Source organism: Argiope bruennichi, chromosome 10, assembly GCF_947563725.1.
Source record: "Argiope bruennichi chromosome 10, qqArgBrue1.1, whole genome shotgun sequence".
NCBI lineage: Eukaryota > Metazoa > Arthropoda > Arachnida > Araneae > Araneidae > Argiope > Argiope bruennichi.
This window is the reverse complement of record NC_079160.1, coordinates 14624760-14642316: the sequence shown is the minus strand read 5'-3', so window position 1 is coordinate 14642316 and position 17557 is coordinate 14624760. Positions and strand designations below refer to the sequence as shown.

At 29.9% G+C, this 17557-nt stretch overlaps 1 protein-coding gene across 1 annotated transcript in view; it reads right to left on the bottom strand.

The window, feature by feature from the left end:
* Nucleotides 1-17172, bottom strand: part of LOC129989427 (cGMP-dependent protein kinase, isozyme 1-like) — a 104866-nt gene extending 87694 nt beyond the window's left edge. The window contains exon 1 of the mRNA XM_056097967.1: nucleotides 16239-17172. Within this exon, the coding sequence (XP_055953942.1) occupies nucleotides 16239-16463 (225 nt within the window). The 5' untranslated portion in view covers nucleotides 16464-17172. The remainder of the gene's footprint in view (nucleotides 1-16238) is intronic.
* Nucleotides 17173-17557: the final 385 nt, after the last annotated feature.

Sequence of the window (17557 nt, the reverse complement as noted above, 5' to 3'; positions counted from 1 at the left end):
TCTATTTATTGATATATTTAATAGCTGTAATCCTACTTTAAAAGCAAGTTTTTCTTAAATAATACACACTTATCATCTGCTTTCTACCTTGACATAGTTTATTTTCTCTTAAATAGGCAATGTTCCGAGATATAAAAATATAAACAAGGACAATCATAAATTGGGACTGTGTCGAAGGTAATTCTGATTTATAGAAACTACTCTTTTATTTTTGTCTCAATATTTCAGAGAACGTAAATCAATATTTTTGAATCGCTAGAGAAATACAATGTTTTAGTCAGAAACGGGCTTTATTAAACCTGCAAGTAAATATTTTAAATCTCTAAAATTTATCATTACCGGCACCTAGTTAACTTTCGATATCAAAATAAAGGCACTTTTATATGCATTAACTTAAATCTGAAATTTAGGGCTACAATATTTCTATCTCTACCAATAATAAATGTGTGTATGTTTGTGTTCGTGTGTGTGTGTGTGTGTGTGTGTGTGTTTGTGTGTGTGTGTGTGTGTGTGTGTGTGTGTGTGTGTGTGTGTGTAATTGTGTGTATGAGCGCGCGAGTGTGTGTGTGTACACAAATTAGTTATGGAATCGGCAACTTCTCATTCTATTTGCATATTTAATGCTGAATTTTAGAAAAATCAATCCGTTAAGATAAGCATTTTTTTTTTCATTTATATTCAAGCTTCTTCAAATCTAATTAGGAGTTGTTGTGAATATTTTCCTAATTAACTAAATAAAACTAAACTAAGCGGCTATTTTCTTTCGGGCATTTTTTTAAACTTTATATTTCGAAATGAATCTTTTTCTGTTAGGAGATCACCATCTGTTTCAATCCGATTTTAGCGATAAGTTTGGGCTTGAATATTAGTGGATATCATATATAAAGAGGATTGCATTGCAAGACAGCAAATATTATCGAGAGTATTGCACGGCGGAGGGCGGGACAAAGTCAAATGACATGTAATCAGATTTCAATTGTCAATAGGATAACAATCTTCCATTTTCTGTTATACATAAAAATCCAATGTGTCTTGAGACGTGAAGAATGACAAAATATACAATACGTTTCCTTAAATTGCTCGTTGGAGTTCATTCCTGGGCGGAACCTCGAGTGTTTATTCAAATGGCGGCATTATCATAAAGGAAAAGTTACAATTATCAATTCTGTATGATTGTTGAATTTTCCGTTTAAAGTGTGCAAATGCTTTCTTAATTTTATTTGATGCAGTCATAAATTGCGTTTCGAGGAGCGAGTTGATTCCATTTTGAAATCTTTTGAATTTCCTGATTGTCATATTACGTGACAGTACATAATAGTCTGCTGTTCTGAAATGCGCGGTAATGCTTATCACGTGAGTTTGTTTCGAAATTTTTAGACGTGATTTTCGCCATGGAAATAAACAGAATTGAATAAAAATGACCTTTATAATGACAACAGATATGGGCTGATAGATTAAATGAGCAGGTCGAAAGACAATTTGCAACTTCCATTCAATGATTTTGCTTATCATCATTTAATCCGAATTTCACATTCTGATAGATTTTTAACCTTTAAAGATGAAGTTTTGTCAGTGGTTTTTTTTATATATATAATTCATGATTTGCTAGGAGTTTGAAAGTTTGTACTTATGTAAATTTGATGACAACACATTATTTAAATATTTACAGAAATTAAATGTCAATTTATCAATTAAATTTTTATTCCATGCAAGTAATGATTTCTTGTAGAAGATTTGAAAAAAAGAATAGATTTCAAAATTCGTTAATATTTATAATAATAGATTTCAAAATTCGTTAATATTTATAATAATAGATTTCAAAATTCTATAATATTTATAATAATTATTTACATATTAAAGACTTAAAAAATAGAAAATAATTAAAATAAAAATATCAGTATATTTATAAAAATGTGTTCTTAAAACACATATTTCTTGTAAATTTTATCGCAGTTTATAAATATAACAAAAGACAATTAAATGTGTCAACTAAAATTCATGTTGCCACTTTATAAACCTGAAATTTATTTCATAGAATGAATTGAGCCCACAAAATATCACAGTTAGCAGACAAACAAAACAATGAGTAATTACATGTTAAATAAAATGTGTAGTTAATTCCAAAATAAAATATGCATTTGCAAGTTATCTTACTTGCAAATGCATATTTTAATGTCATGCTCATTATCTTCAAATGAATAATGACATTTTTTTTTGCTACTCAAATATGTATAATGGATTGGATTCGGAAATTAAATTGTTCTTTAATTTCATGTGTATTGCATAAAATTGAATTGGCAACTTTTTTTTTTTAAATTCTTCACACATTATCGTCTACATTGTAAGGGAAACAAAGTAACCAATTCTTGTTTTTGTAGCTGTTTTCTGTTAGAAGACCTTTATTTCGCGGTATTGCGAAATCCTCCCGCTGGAAGAATGCATTTCGTACATTGTTCAAGAGAGAGAAGTTGTTGAAAAGAGTTAGACATGGCGCGGGACCCACAATGCTTGCCAAAAAAGTGACAGCTCTGTTTTTGTGCTACTCAGAAGTTCAAAGCCAGAAACTGAAAGCTGCTCTCCAAGCATTTGTTGATTCTTGGAAGGCCATTCAAATATAATCCTTTCAGTGTTTTCACTGCTCAAAATTTTAAGGGTTGAAGACGTACTGACTTTGAATTTGCAGAAAATGTAAATTTTATAGTTTAAAAATATTTGTTGCTTAATTTAACTCATTCGCATATGTAAATGTTATTGCGTTCATTTACACTTGGATGTAAAATGAATTAAAAACCATAATATTCAAATTTATAAGTTGCATTATCTGTTGGATCGGCGACTTTGTAACCTTTTTTATTAATATGGGAAAAAAAGAAAAATACATACACTTATACGTTATATAGTTTTCAAGATTTTATAATTAGTTTCTTAAAAGATTCTAGGAATATCATCTCTAATTAATAACATCAAATAAAATAATAAAGAGAGTAAAACAATGAAAAATAATAAAGAATCATAACTAACTATTACTCTAAAGTTTTTGGATAAACGACATTTTTAGTTTCAACGTTTGGCACGAATACATAAAAATTAACTTTCACACTATAACTTGATAACATATAATGAGCCATATAGTTTTTGTTATATTAACGTTCCGTTTTAAAGCAACACTAGTGCTATTTGGGGACGGACGTTTTTATTTTGAACCGTGATCAGATGACGAGGACAACACCTGAGCTGGCACCCCTCTCACCAAACATCCACACCACACCAGCGGGAGGAGGTTTGGCCCCAACGGATTTAGCTTGCACTTACAAGACGTTTTTTTTTGGTGGAATCGAGTCTCGCACTTGGAGCTCTCGTGTTCCAAAGCCTAGACCTTATCATTAACCCAAAGCGTCCCCCGAATGCGCCTTGGGAGAGACATTAAAGTTTTAGGTTGATACTGGGAAAGCAATTCAATAATTTGAAAGGAAAACATAGAAGGCTATTTAATCTTAGGTACTTAATGATTCAACATTTGATGTAATAACACACTTAGACGTCTTAATACCATCTGTTGCACTCTAAAATTAATTCCAACAATTACAAAATACCTGATACAAAAGATCGTGATTGATCATTAACCGTAGCTGATTACTCCGATTAGCCCTAAAGCACATGAAAAATTCTGAATGACCGAACGCTGCGACAGCATTGGCAGGAACTAAGATTGAGCAATACTAAGGGCAATAACCGGCCACTATACAACCCCTCCTGTAGGCGGCACGCCCTGTCCTCGGTAGGGATAGCCACTCCATCAATTTCTGTATTCGTTAACCCGGTGAGAACCAATCACCATTCTGGGAACTTCTTATCCCCTTGTCTGATGTGCCCTCCAGGGATCATTCTGAATGATTTGCTATGCTTGAAAATGAGGGGGGGGGGGTATTAACTAGTGAAATCATTTGATTTTTGAAGTTAGTGTCTGTGTCATGTTTTTATTTTGATATAACTTCCGAAATAGCGAGCAGATGGGGGAGGGATAGATGACAGTTGATGGATCATGAGCTTTCATATTAAATAAAAATTGGTGAAATCAGTTGTTGGGATAGGAGAATACTGTCGTGGTTTTGCCCTCATAATAAATGTACAATAAAGTATTGTTTCAGAGATTTCTCTCGAAAATGTGAACTGTTGGAATGTAGGAAACTATTGTTCAGATACACAGAGGGGTTTTGAGGATTCATATGAAATAAAAAATTGGTGAAATCGGTGCTGTAGAAGTAGGTATTGAAGAATTGATTCTTTGGTCTTCCCATGTATTTCAAATAACATAGAATGCAATAACTTAAAGATGCGAAGCAATGTGAATTTATTGTAAAAATAAATATATCGAAAAAATCAACTTATCTTTAGCGTTGCAAAAATCTAAGTGGTAAATGAGATTAAACGATGAAATAGGTTTAATATTGCAATAATTCATTGTTACAAATTATGTTTTAATTAATTTTGAAAAATTGCTACAGATAAGGGAAATAGCTATATGGAAATAAAATATATGTAATTGAAAATCTAATTTTTTGAATTTTAAAATAGTGTCAGTTATGGTGAAAAAACTATAAAAATATCTTTCTATCCCCTTTAGTTGGAAAACTATAAATTAATCTTTCAAGGTAGAAAATAAGAAAAAGAAAAATATGTGTTATAAAAATGTGTAGAAAAATATGTGCTTTAAGAAAAATATGTGTGATATTTCTTTTGAATTCTTCAAGGAACTTGAATTATGTAAGGTTCAAATAAACAAACAGGCAATTAAATTTATATATATCTTCTGATCAATGTTATTAATCTGTTATTATTAATACTAATCGAGGTTATTATTGATAAAAACTCGCCTTTGGTGATCAGCTGGTTCATTATCTTTAATTCTGATTCAGTTGTTGAGATATAACTTGATATTTGTGATACCATGAAAATTCCAAGAATTAAAGATGTGTTATTTTAATTATCTAACATAGGATCTGCTCACATCTGCCTGGAGCTTTTTAATGGAAGCCAATCCCATGATATCATGGCGCTTTAAAAATGTAAATATATGATTCATCTATCTTATAAATTTCATGGTATTCTAACCTTACTTTTTATACGTTTTGTATATTTCAAGCAAAATCCTTCTTCTTTAACTTTCAACTACTGAAGAAAATGAAATAGTTGATGAAACAATGAAAACCGATTGAACTTCAAACAAAATCTAATCTATTATAGGAAATTAGACAAAATAAATAAATAATAACAATTTTTTAAAAATTGCAGAAATCCTCATGATTATTAAATTGATATCATTAAAGAAAATTATTTCGGAAAGAACTAATTTTTTTAAATAATTAAAATTCTAATTAAAAATTTTAAAAGTTGCTTTGAAGTGCACATTTTCATCTTCCAAGGAATATATGCGCTAAATTTGATAGCTGTAGGTCAAACGGACTAGCCTGTAAAGCACCAACACACACACACACACATCTTCATTATTAGTATAGATAACGTGCAATCACATTGACCATAATATATATATTGATTATTAGTATGCATTCAATATCATATAGTCTTATTTTTTTAAAACTGATAGGCACTTTAAGGTAATACACATCAAGCTAACTCATTCGTCAAATATTTTCTTTTCTATTAGGAAATCTATTTTCGAGTTAAGCGAAAAAGCAATGCTTGTTCTATATGATACGATCCTTGACTTTGTCATAAAATATATAGGAAATATATATTGTCTCATAGAAAAAGAGAAAAAGTGGATTGTGGTCATCGCAAAATAAACTGATTTATGGAAAAGAATGCAAATAATTAAATATTTACCTGAATTTCCTTACGTCAAGTCACAGTAATTTAGCTTTTCAGTTTTTCAACATTTTAAATGTGTCATTTTTAAAGTTTTCTTGCATTTTTTGGAAATTTTGAAATTGCTGGAAATATAAAGTTTTTGACTAGCAAATACAAACTGAATGACCAGCAAGGTCTTTTGATTCATATTATGGTCATTTATTTATTTTTTCTTTTAAATACGGAATTAGAATATAAAATCTGCATTTTAACAGGATTTGGAGAGGAGAAACTGATGGCAAAAAGAGAATGAAATGATTCATGAAATGGAAAGAATTTAGATAAGCAATCCTGCTTCTTAGTAAATTATCTCTAATATTCTATTAAGAAAACAATCAAATTCGAAACTTCTTATCTGAAAAGTGGCATAATAATATGTCATGCTTGATTTGTCTATTTGATTGCATCGATCACTGCAATCTATATGTAACATAAACCAAAATTGCAGAAAAAATGTCTGTTATTTCATAGAATCGCTTTAAAATGCTTATTTTTCCTTTTTTTTCTTCGTAATGATTATTATATCATGTAATTTGCATAAGTATATCTTTATAGGACAATCATTATGTTAAAATATCAATGAAAAATTCTTGAAAGGAATTGTTTACTCCTAAAGTTCGATGATTTAGTTAGAATCAATATAAATAAAAGAGAATTTCTATGTTATATTCTAATGAATCTTTAAAATTTACTTATAAACAATATTAAGAACGATTTTAGTGTAAGGTACATGAGACTTAATTAAGTAGTGAATTTTTTTCAATTAAAAACTGTGTTTTCATGTATGGAAAAAAATTCTTTAGCCTTAAGCATAATTTTCTTACTGAATGAAAATATTGAAGATACTCTAAAACATTTTTATTTAGTTAGCTACGTGTTGCTGTTTGCAAGGCTAATACATATTTCTAATTTTTTTTAAATATTATTCATAACGTATCAAAATATTAGCTTGTTTTTAATATGCTTAGCTTATTTTTGTATTTTTTATACAACTTACATTTTTTCCAGAAGCTACGAAGTTTCTAAGAGAGACATTTTACCTTCTGTTAGTGGCAAATGCAACTACCTTGTAATCGGATTTGCAGATCTAGTTTTCGTTTGGGTGTAAACGAAATAGAGGGGAAGATAATTTTGTCACAGTGTTGACTGTCTGCGATCCTTAAAACAATCGTTGGAATGGGTCTCCTCGAAATTTTCTCGCATATCTTCTAATAAATGTATATGCATATGATTAACAGCATGGCATACGAGAATAATATTTACAAAAGAGCTTATTAGAGTGAGATCTTCGGCGATTAATCGCTGGGAAACGGTTATTATAAAAGCATCAGAAAACTAAATGCGTATTTTTGATACCTTTTTTCTACCGATTTTAATCCAGAAGGAAAATTTGACACACAACACAAAATAACATACCAAATCCATATCATTAAGCAATTGAATTTTTGTGTTACAGAGTTCACATGCGTGTGAAAGTACTGACCGACAGACGATGAACCCTTTTGATTCCAAATTCAACACATATCTATACTTCATAAGTTACAGCATATTTTATCTATCTAACCCTCTTCGTTTTGTAGTTATCATGTTAACTTTTATTCGGACAGTCAGAGAGACTTCCCCTGAATAAATTTTGCTGAAAATTTGTTAGAAATCTAAAAATTTGGTTTAAAGATCATTTACCACATTTCATCAGTCTTCCTCAAAGCGTTTTTGAATCATCTTTATCACAGACAGATAGACAAGACATTTCGGGGAAGTCTAAAAAGTGGAAATTCGTCAATAGCTCGAGTTCGATTTTAGATGATTTTAATACTTTATACTTCGTAGATAAAAGAATAAAAATCGTAAACTTTTTAAAATAGCAATCATGTGTGTTTTAGGTTACAAAATCCCCAGTTTTGTTTCGGTTAGAAAGTGTATCTCAATAAAGAATTCTTTTTTGCTTACAACATCTCTAAAAATGTCATGACAATACAGTATTTTAAAGTAAAACAGTTTGTTTTAGTATTCAATCGTGCTTTTTAAGTAATGTCATCGTAATGGCTGACAACTGGCAGGACATTTTGATGCATTAACTAAAAATAAAAGGTTTTATAGTGCAATTAATTTTCCTGACTTTACATTTTTAAATATTTCATCATAGTTAAAATTCGTTACTGATAAATGTATTCCTACGTTATACACTATTAACAGCTCTGAAAATTTCCAGTATGCTAAGAGCTTCTGCACATATACTTTCTGTACTTATACTTGTCAATAGAGCTGATTGTTTCATTTCCTACAATATCAGAAGGAGTTTTAAAATTTTCCAAAGCTTCTGTTCTACTACTTAAATGGCCTCATGCTTTGTTACTCAAATGCTTCTGAAATCTATTCAAATTATCACAGGAAATCTTTTCAAAATACAGCTTAGCCATGAAAATATAGATGGAATTTAGAGATTGGCTTTAAAAATTTGATTAACCAAAAGGAAACAAATTTGACTTAGTCAGTTAGTTGGAAGTATCATAGAAAACACAATTTCAAATTCAAAAAAATAAATTTTGGTATCACTAATACATGTACTTCAATGAGTTAAATTCTCAAATGGTTTTCAAATTTAACACCAAATCAAAGATAACATGATTTGGATTCCATATGCTACCAAAGAATTAAAACTTCGTTTATTGAAAAATTATAAATCCATTTATTGGGAAAATAAACAACTTTCTTGGATTTGAAAATTAATACGATTCTTCTAGATAGTAATATTACGTGTATATTTTCAACATTTTTCAAAATGGCCTCAAAACCAAAAATCACAATGAGTGAGATACAAAAATGCTGTGTCTTTCTGCAAGAAATTGCAATCGATACGTCCACAAAATGCTGCCAATTTTGAAAAAAATTATATAATGACATGAACTTGCGAATTTTGAATAAACACAGGTTCAAATGAAAGTGCTCATGCGAATTTCATTATTCTGAATAGAAGAATAATAAAACAAGGAAAAAATAAAATTTGCAACGAAAATTTTGATTTCTGTAATTATTTCGTGCAATCAACATAATCGGTTGAGAGTAGAATGCCATAATGAATTTAGTGGGGAAAGCTGGAACAGTTTTTCATAAATCAAAATCCTTGACTGGAATATTAAATTGTCCAAATTTGAGGCACATTTGGATCACCATATTTCTTACACTCAAGCTTCTAAGTACCTTATATTAGTTCATGGCTGTCTTGTTCATCAACATAAAATGACCTGATTTACTATTATGTACTGTTTTGGTAGTAACTTAATAACTCTTTTACTTTCTTTTTCCCTATTTTCTGAGAAAAGAGCTGTTAAAACAAAATTATATACATTGTTGCAGGTGCACTTTGTAGAATTTGAAGGCTACAAAGGAAGGTGTTTACACTATTGCTTAATGTGACCTACATAAATTTTAAGACCGAAATGAAAGGACGTTCTTCAATTTTGTAATATTTGGGGGGAAAATGCACTTATCAATTTGCTGAAACCTTCATCTGAAAGCAGTCGATTAAATAATTGAGTCGATTTTCATTCATGTAAGGTCATGAAATCGAAAAAAGAAATCAATCCTGTCTGTCAGCCAAAAGACGATAACAGATTTCATCTGTCTGGAGATATTCGGACACCCCTTTCCTATCTCCAATTTCTTCTCTAATTTTATAAGAATTTTCGCTATGAGAGTGAAAGAAGATGGGAAAAATGCCGATGAAAAGAGCTTTCCTGCAATGTGTCACAGGTTTAGTTTAAAAAGTGGTCAAAATTGAGGGATAGGGTGAAAACCATTTTTAGTTCTAACTTACAAGCTATTTCAAATATCGAAAAGCTTTGAATAATGAGTAGCATAGCATAATGAGTGCCTTCTGTATTAAAATATAGAAGGCACTCATTACAATGAGGTGGTCATTTGCCTAAGATTACCTTCCTACCATCAGTATTATAAAAGGTATGGGGAAATGAATATTTTCCCTTCTTTTTAGCTGGATCGCCCAATGTCGCCGTGCAACGCTGGGCCACCATACAAGGAACTTGGCTAAGAATTTTATTTTCTCCACTTCAAATTCTATCAAAACTGTTCTATTAATCGTGTTATCTTGTTCATTAAATTTACATGGATATGTTACAGCAGGGTATAAAAGCCGGCATTCTATGAAATACCTAGGAATTTTATAAATACCAAAAACTAGCTGGCATTGTAAGAAATCAAATCCTGTCGATACTGCTACGTTCAGTGGTGGCGAGGTGGTCGGCTGTACAAAGGGATTCTATAAAATGCCAATTACAAACAAGCAAAGTATGAAATTTATCTTTGATACAAAAAAAAATCTGTTTAAAAAAATGGATGGTATTACATTCAATAGTGGATTAAACCAACATGATGATGGGTGCATGTTTATAGAAAACCGGCCATGCCCATGTAATCACAAACTCCTGTCAAAAAATTCGTCCTTTCATTTTCAATGAACATGCTAGTAAAAATGATAAAATGATATTCTGTGCACTCTTTATTTCAAAACTGAATAATAAGTTAATTTTCTAGATGTCAGATTAACAAAAGATAATTTTCAATTTTTATTCAATTTATTTTTTCATGGAAAGGCATAGTTTACACAAGGGGGAACACATCTATTCGCAATGGAAAACAAGAGGGGGAAAAAGTGTGGTTTTTCTTTTCTTTCAGCGCTTTTAGCCAAAAGACTTTTACTGGGAAATCTTTAATACATGTCGGTTCAGGAAAAGGAATTTTAGATATCTTTGGAAAGAAAGCCGTGGGTGTTAAGGATTTTTATTCCTTGGCTTGCATCATGAAAACTGAATAATCACTAATTTTTTAGAGTGCGTGTTAGAAATAATTAAATAAAGAAATGAATTTATAAGAAACAAGAGAAAATCTTGACGTAAAGTAATGTGGGTATATTTCATATCAAGTACATTTTTTTAAAAAGATTATGATATCAAATAATTTTTTTAAATATATATATATATATATATATTTAAAAATGTGAGTACAAAAGAAATATTCATTCGGAATTAAAGTCTCATGTGCACTACAGAATAATTTTCATAATTTATGCAATACCTCAAAGAATTATTCTGTAAAAATGTCTCTGATTCATCATAAAATTCAGTTTTTTAAGACTTAAATGAAGTTAAAAATAATATTTTATTTTGTGTCGTATAAGTGTAATTCAAAAAGAATTATGAAGTCTAAATTTTATACAATCTTTTGGTCCTAAGGAATCATATTCTGCGAAAAGTGTTTGACACTTCAACTATTAATAATAATAATAAATTGGAAATAAATGTTTCTATCTTCTTATTTTTATTTGAAATTATAACTGCACAAAAATTATTGTTATGCCGTTTTAAAATCCAAAATATTATATTTTCAATGATACTAATTTACTTTCTGCAAAATTCTTTAGTCTAGATTTCATTAACTTTTAAATATATTTTTAAGTATATTTGACAACAATATTTCTTAGATGTAAATGAGACCGAAATTGTTTTCATTGTTTCATCAAATATTTGATCGCGTGATTTTCTTCCGTTGATGAAAATTAAAGAAGGATTCTGTTTAATCCATTTCTAGTTTACAGAATAAATGGGGGAAAAAAACGAGTATGCCCTCAAAAATAAGAAAATAGATGAATTGGACATTTACGCTTTTAATAACACTGTGAGGTCTTAGAACTGATCTACAATAAAAAGTACAATAAAGTCAGAAATAGATTGTATGTAAGACAATTAGAATAACACGGCTTTAATGGATTATGGACCTGAAATCATGTCTAAACAATCTAAATGAAATCAAATATAACCAATATCTCTGACGAACCAACTGGTCCCCAAAAGCGACTAATATTAAATATGACAAAAACTGCCACAATACAAAAATTAAAATTTTACAGAAGTGCTTATAGGTGATTTATTTAAACCTATTACGAACGAAGTCTTGGAATAGTTCCAAGAATGCTCCTACTGTTTTCCGCATAAGAGTAGAATAATCCTTTTTAATATTGAAACACTAATTCTGACAAATCTTCCTGATGTAAAAAAAGAAATGCCGAGAATTTTCGTATTTTTTATCATCTGAAGCCTATTTTAAAGGTAAATGAAGATCCATTCAAGTTTTACTGAAAATTCAAGCTTTGTATGATCTATCGCAGATTAAAAAAAATCCAGCATTCTCTTCAAAATGCAATTCAAATAATCGATTACGATACCCGTTTTTGCGAATCAAGAAGAACTAACATTTTGACACGTGTTTTGAGGATCAAATTACCTTCAACAATCAACAGCTTTCAATACGTGTTTTCGCAACTCGATAACAATCCACTTTTGTTTTTGTTTTTAAACAATGTTTTAACGAAAAATTACTTTTACACCAGTTGATGCACTAACTTTTCAGGATTTCCTTCATTTGGGAATATGTGAATAGAGTTTATCATAAGGAATCCTAAACTCCCAACAAGGTTTAAGAAACAACAAATCCTGTCGATATTGCTATGTTCAGTGGTGGCGGGGTGGTCGGCTGTACACAAGAAGAAGGGTTTAAGAAAATAAATAGAATAATTACTTCTGGATCTATATTAATAATGAATGAGAATATCATTTCTTGCAAAGCACAAAACACCATATTTAAGGGTTTGTTTTCTTTTTTTTTAATTTCAAGCATATTAGGTAAATTTTTTTTCGTATAAAATAAATTTATTTTTCAATTTTTTCCATAAGCTGTAAAGAAAATCTTTCAGGTATTTTTCATAAGTTGGGACATGTTTTTCATAACCTGTTGATTCAAACAAAGAGAAAAAATTTTTCGTCATACGTGAGAAAAGGAAATATATTTTTACATTATTTATTTTCTATTTTAATTTTATTACCTTTTGATAAGATCCGTAAAATAAGTAACTGTTGCCCCTCCTCCCCCTCCCCTCCCCCAAAAAGCAAATAAACTAGTTTTTTCATAACTTATTGATTTAAACACTCCCCAAAAAAATCTCCAGACATAAGAAAAGAAAATAAAGCTTTACATTAATTTATTTTCTATTATTTTTTGGTAAAATGTGTGAAGTAAGTAACTCCCCCCCCCCCCCACCTCTCCAAAAGAAGCAAACAAATTAGCTGAAACGGTGCATGAAGCGCCGTTTCAGGTGCACGAGTACGAAGTCTGACTAATCACTGAGACTCTCCGAAAAGATATATTCTTCAGGATCTGTATTATATATCTGATTTATATACTGCATGATATAATTTTTATAATTATAACTATTTAAATAACCAACGGGAATAGTCTCTTCAAAACTTTCTCGTATATTCTCTGATAAAAGTGTTATACCAGAGAACGCCTTGCATGGCATTTAGTGTATAACAGTTGCGAAATGTTAATCTTTGGAGGTATTTAAAGCATTTTGAATAATGGTCCTTAGCGAATTTTTGTCAATTAATCCCTAGCATGAGGTTAATAGTACCTGAAAATGTAACTTTTGTTTTAGATGCGTTTTTCTCAATGAAATGAATGAATGAAATGGAACCCAAAATTGACACTGAATAACAATTGCAATAAAAAATATCACATATCAAATTTGATACATTTAAGTCATTGCGTTTTTGAGTTAATGCATTTACATGTTTCTGATAGTACAGATTGAGAAATGATCCACTACGGTTGGATTTTCCTCAAAATTTGATATGTGCCTACAAATTTGGTACAAAGGCCGTACACGAAATTTCATTAACTCAAAGCATTTATAAGCAATCTTTGTCACAGACATAGTTTCAAAAAAGTGTTTTTCGAACTGAGTTCTAAAACGTGAGATTTGTCAGTTCGTATTCTTTCAACGATTACAATACGATTTGCTACACTTTGTGTACGAGAAAGTAAAAACAATTACAAGGAATGAACCACCTAATAACCATATTCCAGAAATGCAAACACTGCTGAAAAAATGTTTATGTATTATATCAGAAAGGTAGCTATTTTTATCTGATGCACTCTCCTTCTAAACGATGGATGTTTCGTCAAGTTCAAAGGTTGAGTTGACTGCGGGCGAACGCTAGTGTTTATTTACTTTTTCCCTTGAAAGACTCTCTTATAAAACCGAATCATTCTCCCAGCAAAAATAAAAACGGGAAGATCAGGGCTAGTCGAAAAGAGAGTATTAAAAGGTCGGAAAACACTTCACTGCAACCACACAGAAAAGAAGTAGAATGAAAGCAAGCTGTGTGATAATTTTCTCGTAAATTTTAAGCACTGCGAAGAAGGTTCATCGTATTTTTAGCGGTGTGTTGTTCTCGGCTACTGATGAGGAAAGTTTTTAGTTTCTATTTTTTTAAGAGGTTTTATCCTCGAAGATGAAACTTATATATTTTTAGAAGTTTTATTGGAAAGGCCTTGTTTTCTGATATCTGGTCAAACACATCAATTTGATTACTCAGTAAAAGGCTATTTATAACAACATTAAGCTACTTATACCAATCTTACGGGGATATTCATTTTGGAAAACTATACAGCTTTAAAACATCTTTTGTTTCTCCTTTACACATACACACAGGCTTATAATTTATTGTTACAAATTCCATTTATATTTCAGAAATTTTATTTTATTAGTTACAAGTTGTCTTTGGCGACTTACTAATTTTCTAGAAAAATCGGTTGTGTTTTAATATCTATTAAATCTCTTATGAATTATTTGATATTGATGATATTCTCAACTAAGTGTTTTTGTGACAGATATGAAATCCGTATTTTTTAATAGCGTTTCACTTATTCTGTTTATATTCGCAACTAAGTATTTTTAAACATCAAATTGTGACTCATATTAAATCTCGGTTTTTAATAGCGTTTCACGTATTCTGTTTATTGTATAAATAAACTTTCCAAATGAAGTAGTATCCTATGATATTATAGCGCATAAAAGTGTAACTGGCTCATTAATAAACCGTTTAATTGCACGTTATCTTTCACGCCACTAGAACTTTGCTTTCTTATTCTGCAAGTAAACGGTGCATACAATAAATCTCTTCTTTCGTTTTCATGGGATTCTATATTTGACGAAATAAGGAAAATGGTTTGAATTTCACTGAGATAACAAAATGTATTATTAAAAATATATACAAAAAAAATTTTGGCTATCAAATTTCAGAAAAATTGCACGTTAACTAACAATTTGATTAAAAAGACAATACCTTGAATTTTAAAATGGTGTACATTTTTTTTCTGCAATAACATTTTCTGAAGTTTTCTCGAGATAACAACCGAAAATATTTCAAGCAGTTTTTAATTGATTAAAATTCTAATTAAAATTCCAAATTTTAATCCGAAATATGTATTCCCATTTTCCAAAGTTTATTTTTGCTTAATTTGATAGTTCTGCTTAATTTGATAATCTTAGCTTGTACCGCGCCAAGAGTTGAATACTTACATTATCGTTTAATAATATTAGAAATGTATTACACGGAAACTTTTTATTTAATTTATATCAACAAAATTTCAATAATTTATATTCGAAATATCATGTAATTATTTACTTCCCTTGTACTTATCTAAAACAATAGTTCAGTTGCAAATTATTCTGTTTTTGTTATCAGAGAATCTAATAAGCAGGGAACTAAGCAGCATAATTCCATTAATCTAAATAAAGCAATTTTAAAATTGAAATGAACCAAATTTCAAAATTATAATCTCATTTTTATAGGCTAATATCCAATTAGAAAATACATATTAAATTAAGAAAACAAATGAAATGTGAAATTTGCTTTTCATTAAAAATTAACCGATAGAAATATATATACATTTATGAAATATAAAGTAGCACTAAAAATAATTTCAAAATAATATGTGAAATTATATATAATCTGAAACATTATTATGTCATAAACTAAAGACAAATTTAAATTATATTGATATTTAATGTGTTCAAATGAAACACACCTTTTCGTTTCTTGTGACTCTTTTTAGGTGAAAACACGTTTACTATTCCAAACGCAACATTCAATTATATTAAATATACAAGGTAGTATAAGCTAATAGTGGACATGTATGGAACAATATTAAATAATATTTGAAACATTGTATAATATTGTTGAATATTGAATAATATAATGCCCAACGTGCTGTGCCACCTTAGGGAATTTAAAATTAAAACTGTTACAATTGTTTGCCATGTACTTTGATGAATTAGACAGTAAGTATACACCGCATAGCAATTAAGAATATGACAGAAATATTTGTCATCTTAACTATGAAAGATCTTATATCTCTAATATGAAGAAATTAGGATTTTAATGAAAAAAAGATTATAAAAGAAAAAGTTACGGCACACAAGCAAAACTAGCACATAAGAGAGTACATACCTTGAGTTTATGAATCTCTCTCAACAGAGAGTCAATCTTCTTATCCCTCGCGTCCACTTCTTTCTTCATCTGGGCCACTTGGGCCTCGGCCTCTCTGAGCAGGGACTCGAGGTTGCTGGCCCTCTCTTCTAATTCCCTGACCCTTAGATCCATCTCGAATGAGTCCGCGTCCGATTCTTGCTTCGTGCCCGAATGACAGAAGCCGCTACTGGAACCACTACCCATCGCCTTATTTCACTCAGCATCAACGCTAATTTTAGACCTTTTGCTACCTTTCCCGCCCCCAAGAGAAAGTTCTTTTTTCAGAATGTACACGGTGTTTTATGTCGATGCTCTTGATGAGTCCTCAGGTGATGAGTTCGAAAGCTGTGCATCTTCAGGTGTTTGGTTGATGAGTTTGAAGAAGGTGTGAGAGAATTTCTCCGCTTTTGAGGACGATATACAGTCTCTGGTGTGCAGTTCTGTTGTTTGATCCTTTTTATGGAAAAACTAGAATGTCAATCACATCACAATTTCTATGGAGAGCGCAATGTTCCTTGTTGTTGTGATGATAACTTTGTGATTTTATCACTGGTCACGCATATGTAACAAATTATATTTCACTTCTAAAGTTCAACGGCGGAGAGTTCTTAGAATAACGACACTAACAAACAAACTTATCAATTTACTGTTGTTTATCACAATTATCTAAATTTCTAGTTCCCTTTTATCGTAATTATATGATTCCTTTTTTTAATAACTAACATCAAGAGTTGAAATTTAAATTGCAAACAAAATATGAAAGCAATTATAGATAATGCAACAAACTAACTATTTAAACTTCTAAAAGAATTAAACAAAAGTTCGTGAAAATTTTTAAAACTTTGAGGCAAAATTTTATTTTATTCTATAGTCTCATTTCAAAAATCTATACTATTTTAATGTTTACTAATTTAAAATAATGTTCAAGAAAATTTGAATTAATTTTAAAAACACATAAATTCAAATCCAAACCTTGATTCTTTTTATTAATAAAAACTAATCAAAAATAAAGATTGTTTTATTTGACTTAGAAAACGCTGTAAGCCAAACTAGCGCTTTATACATTCGTCTTTTAAAAACAAATATTTAAAAAAAAATTGAAAATTTAAAGGTCGTTATTCAACAATTCAAAAAATTCTGGTTTAATAAATGAAAAAATTACTGAGTGGATAATAGAAAGAGCTCTGAATTAATTATGCTCTTTTGTCACACACGCTCTCGTTAAGGTGAATCCTAGCGATTTTTCAATGTCACCTATAGAACAAACGCGAGGAATGTCAACAACAAAAACATACTTT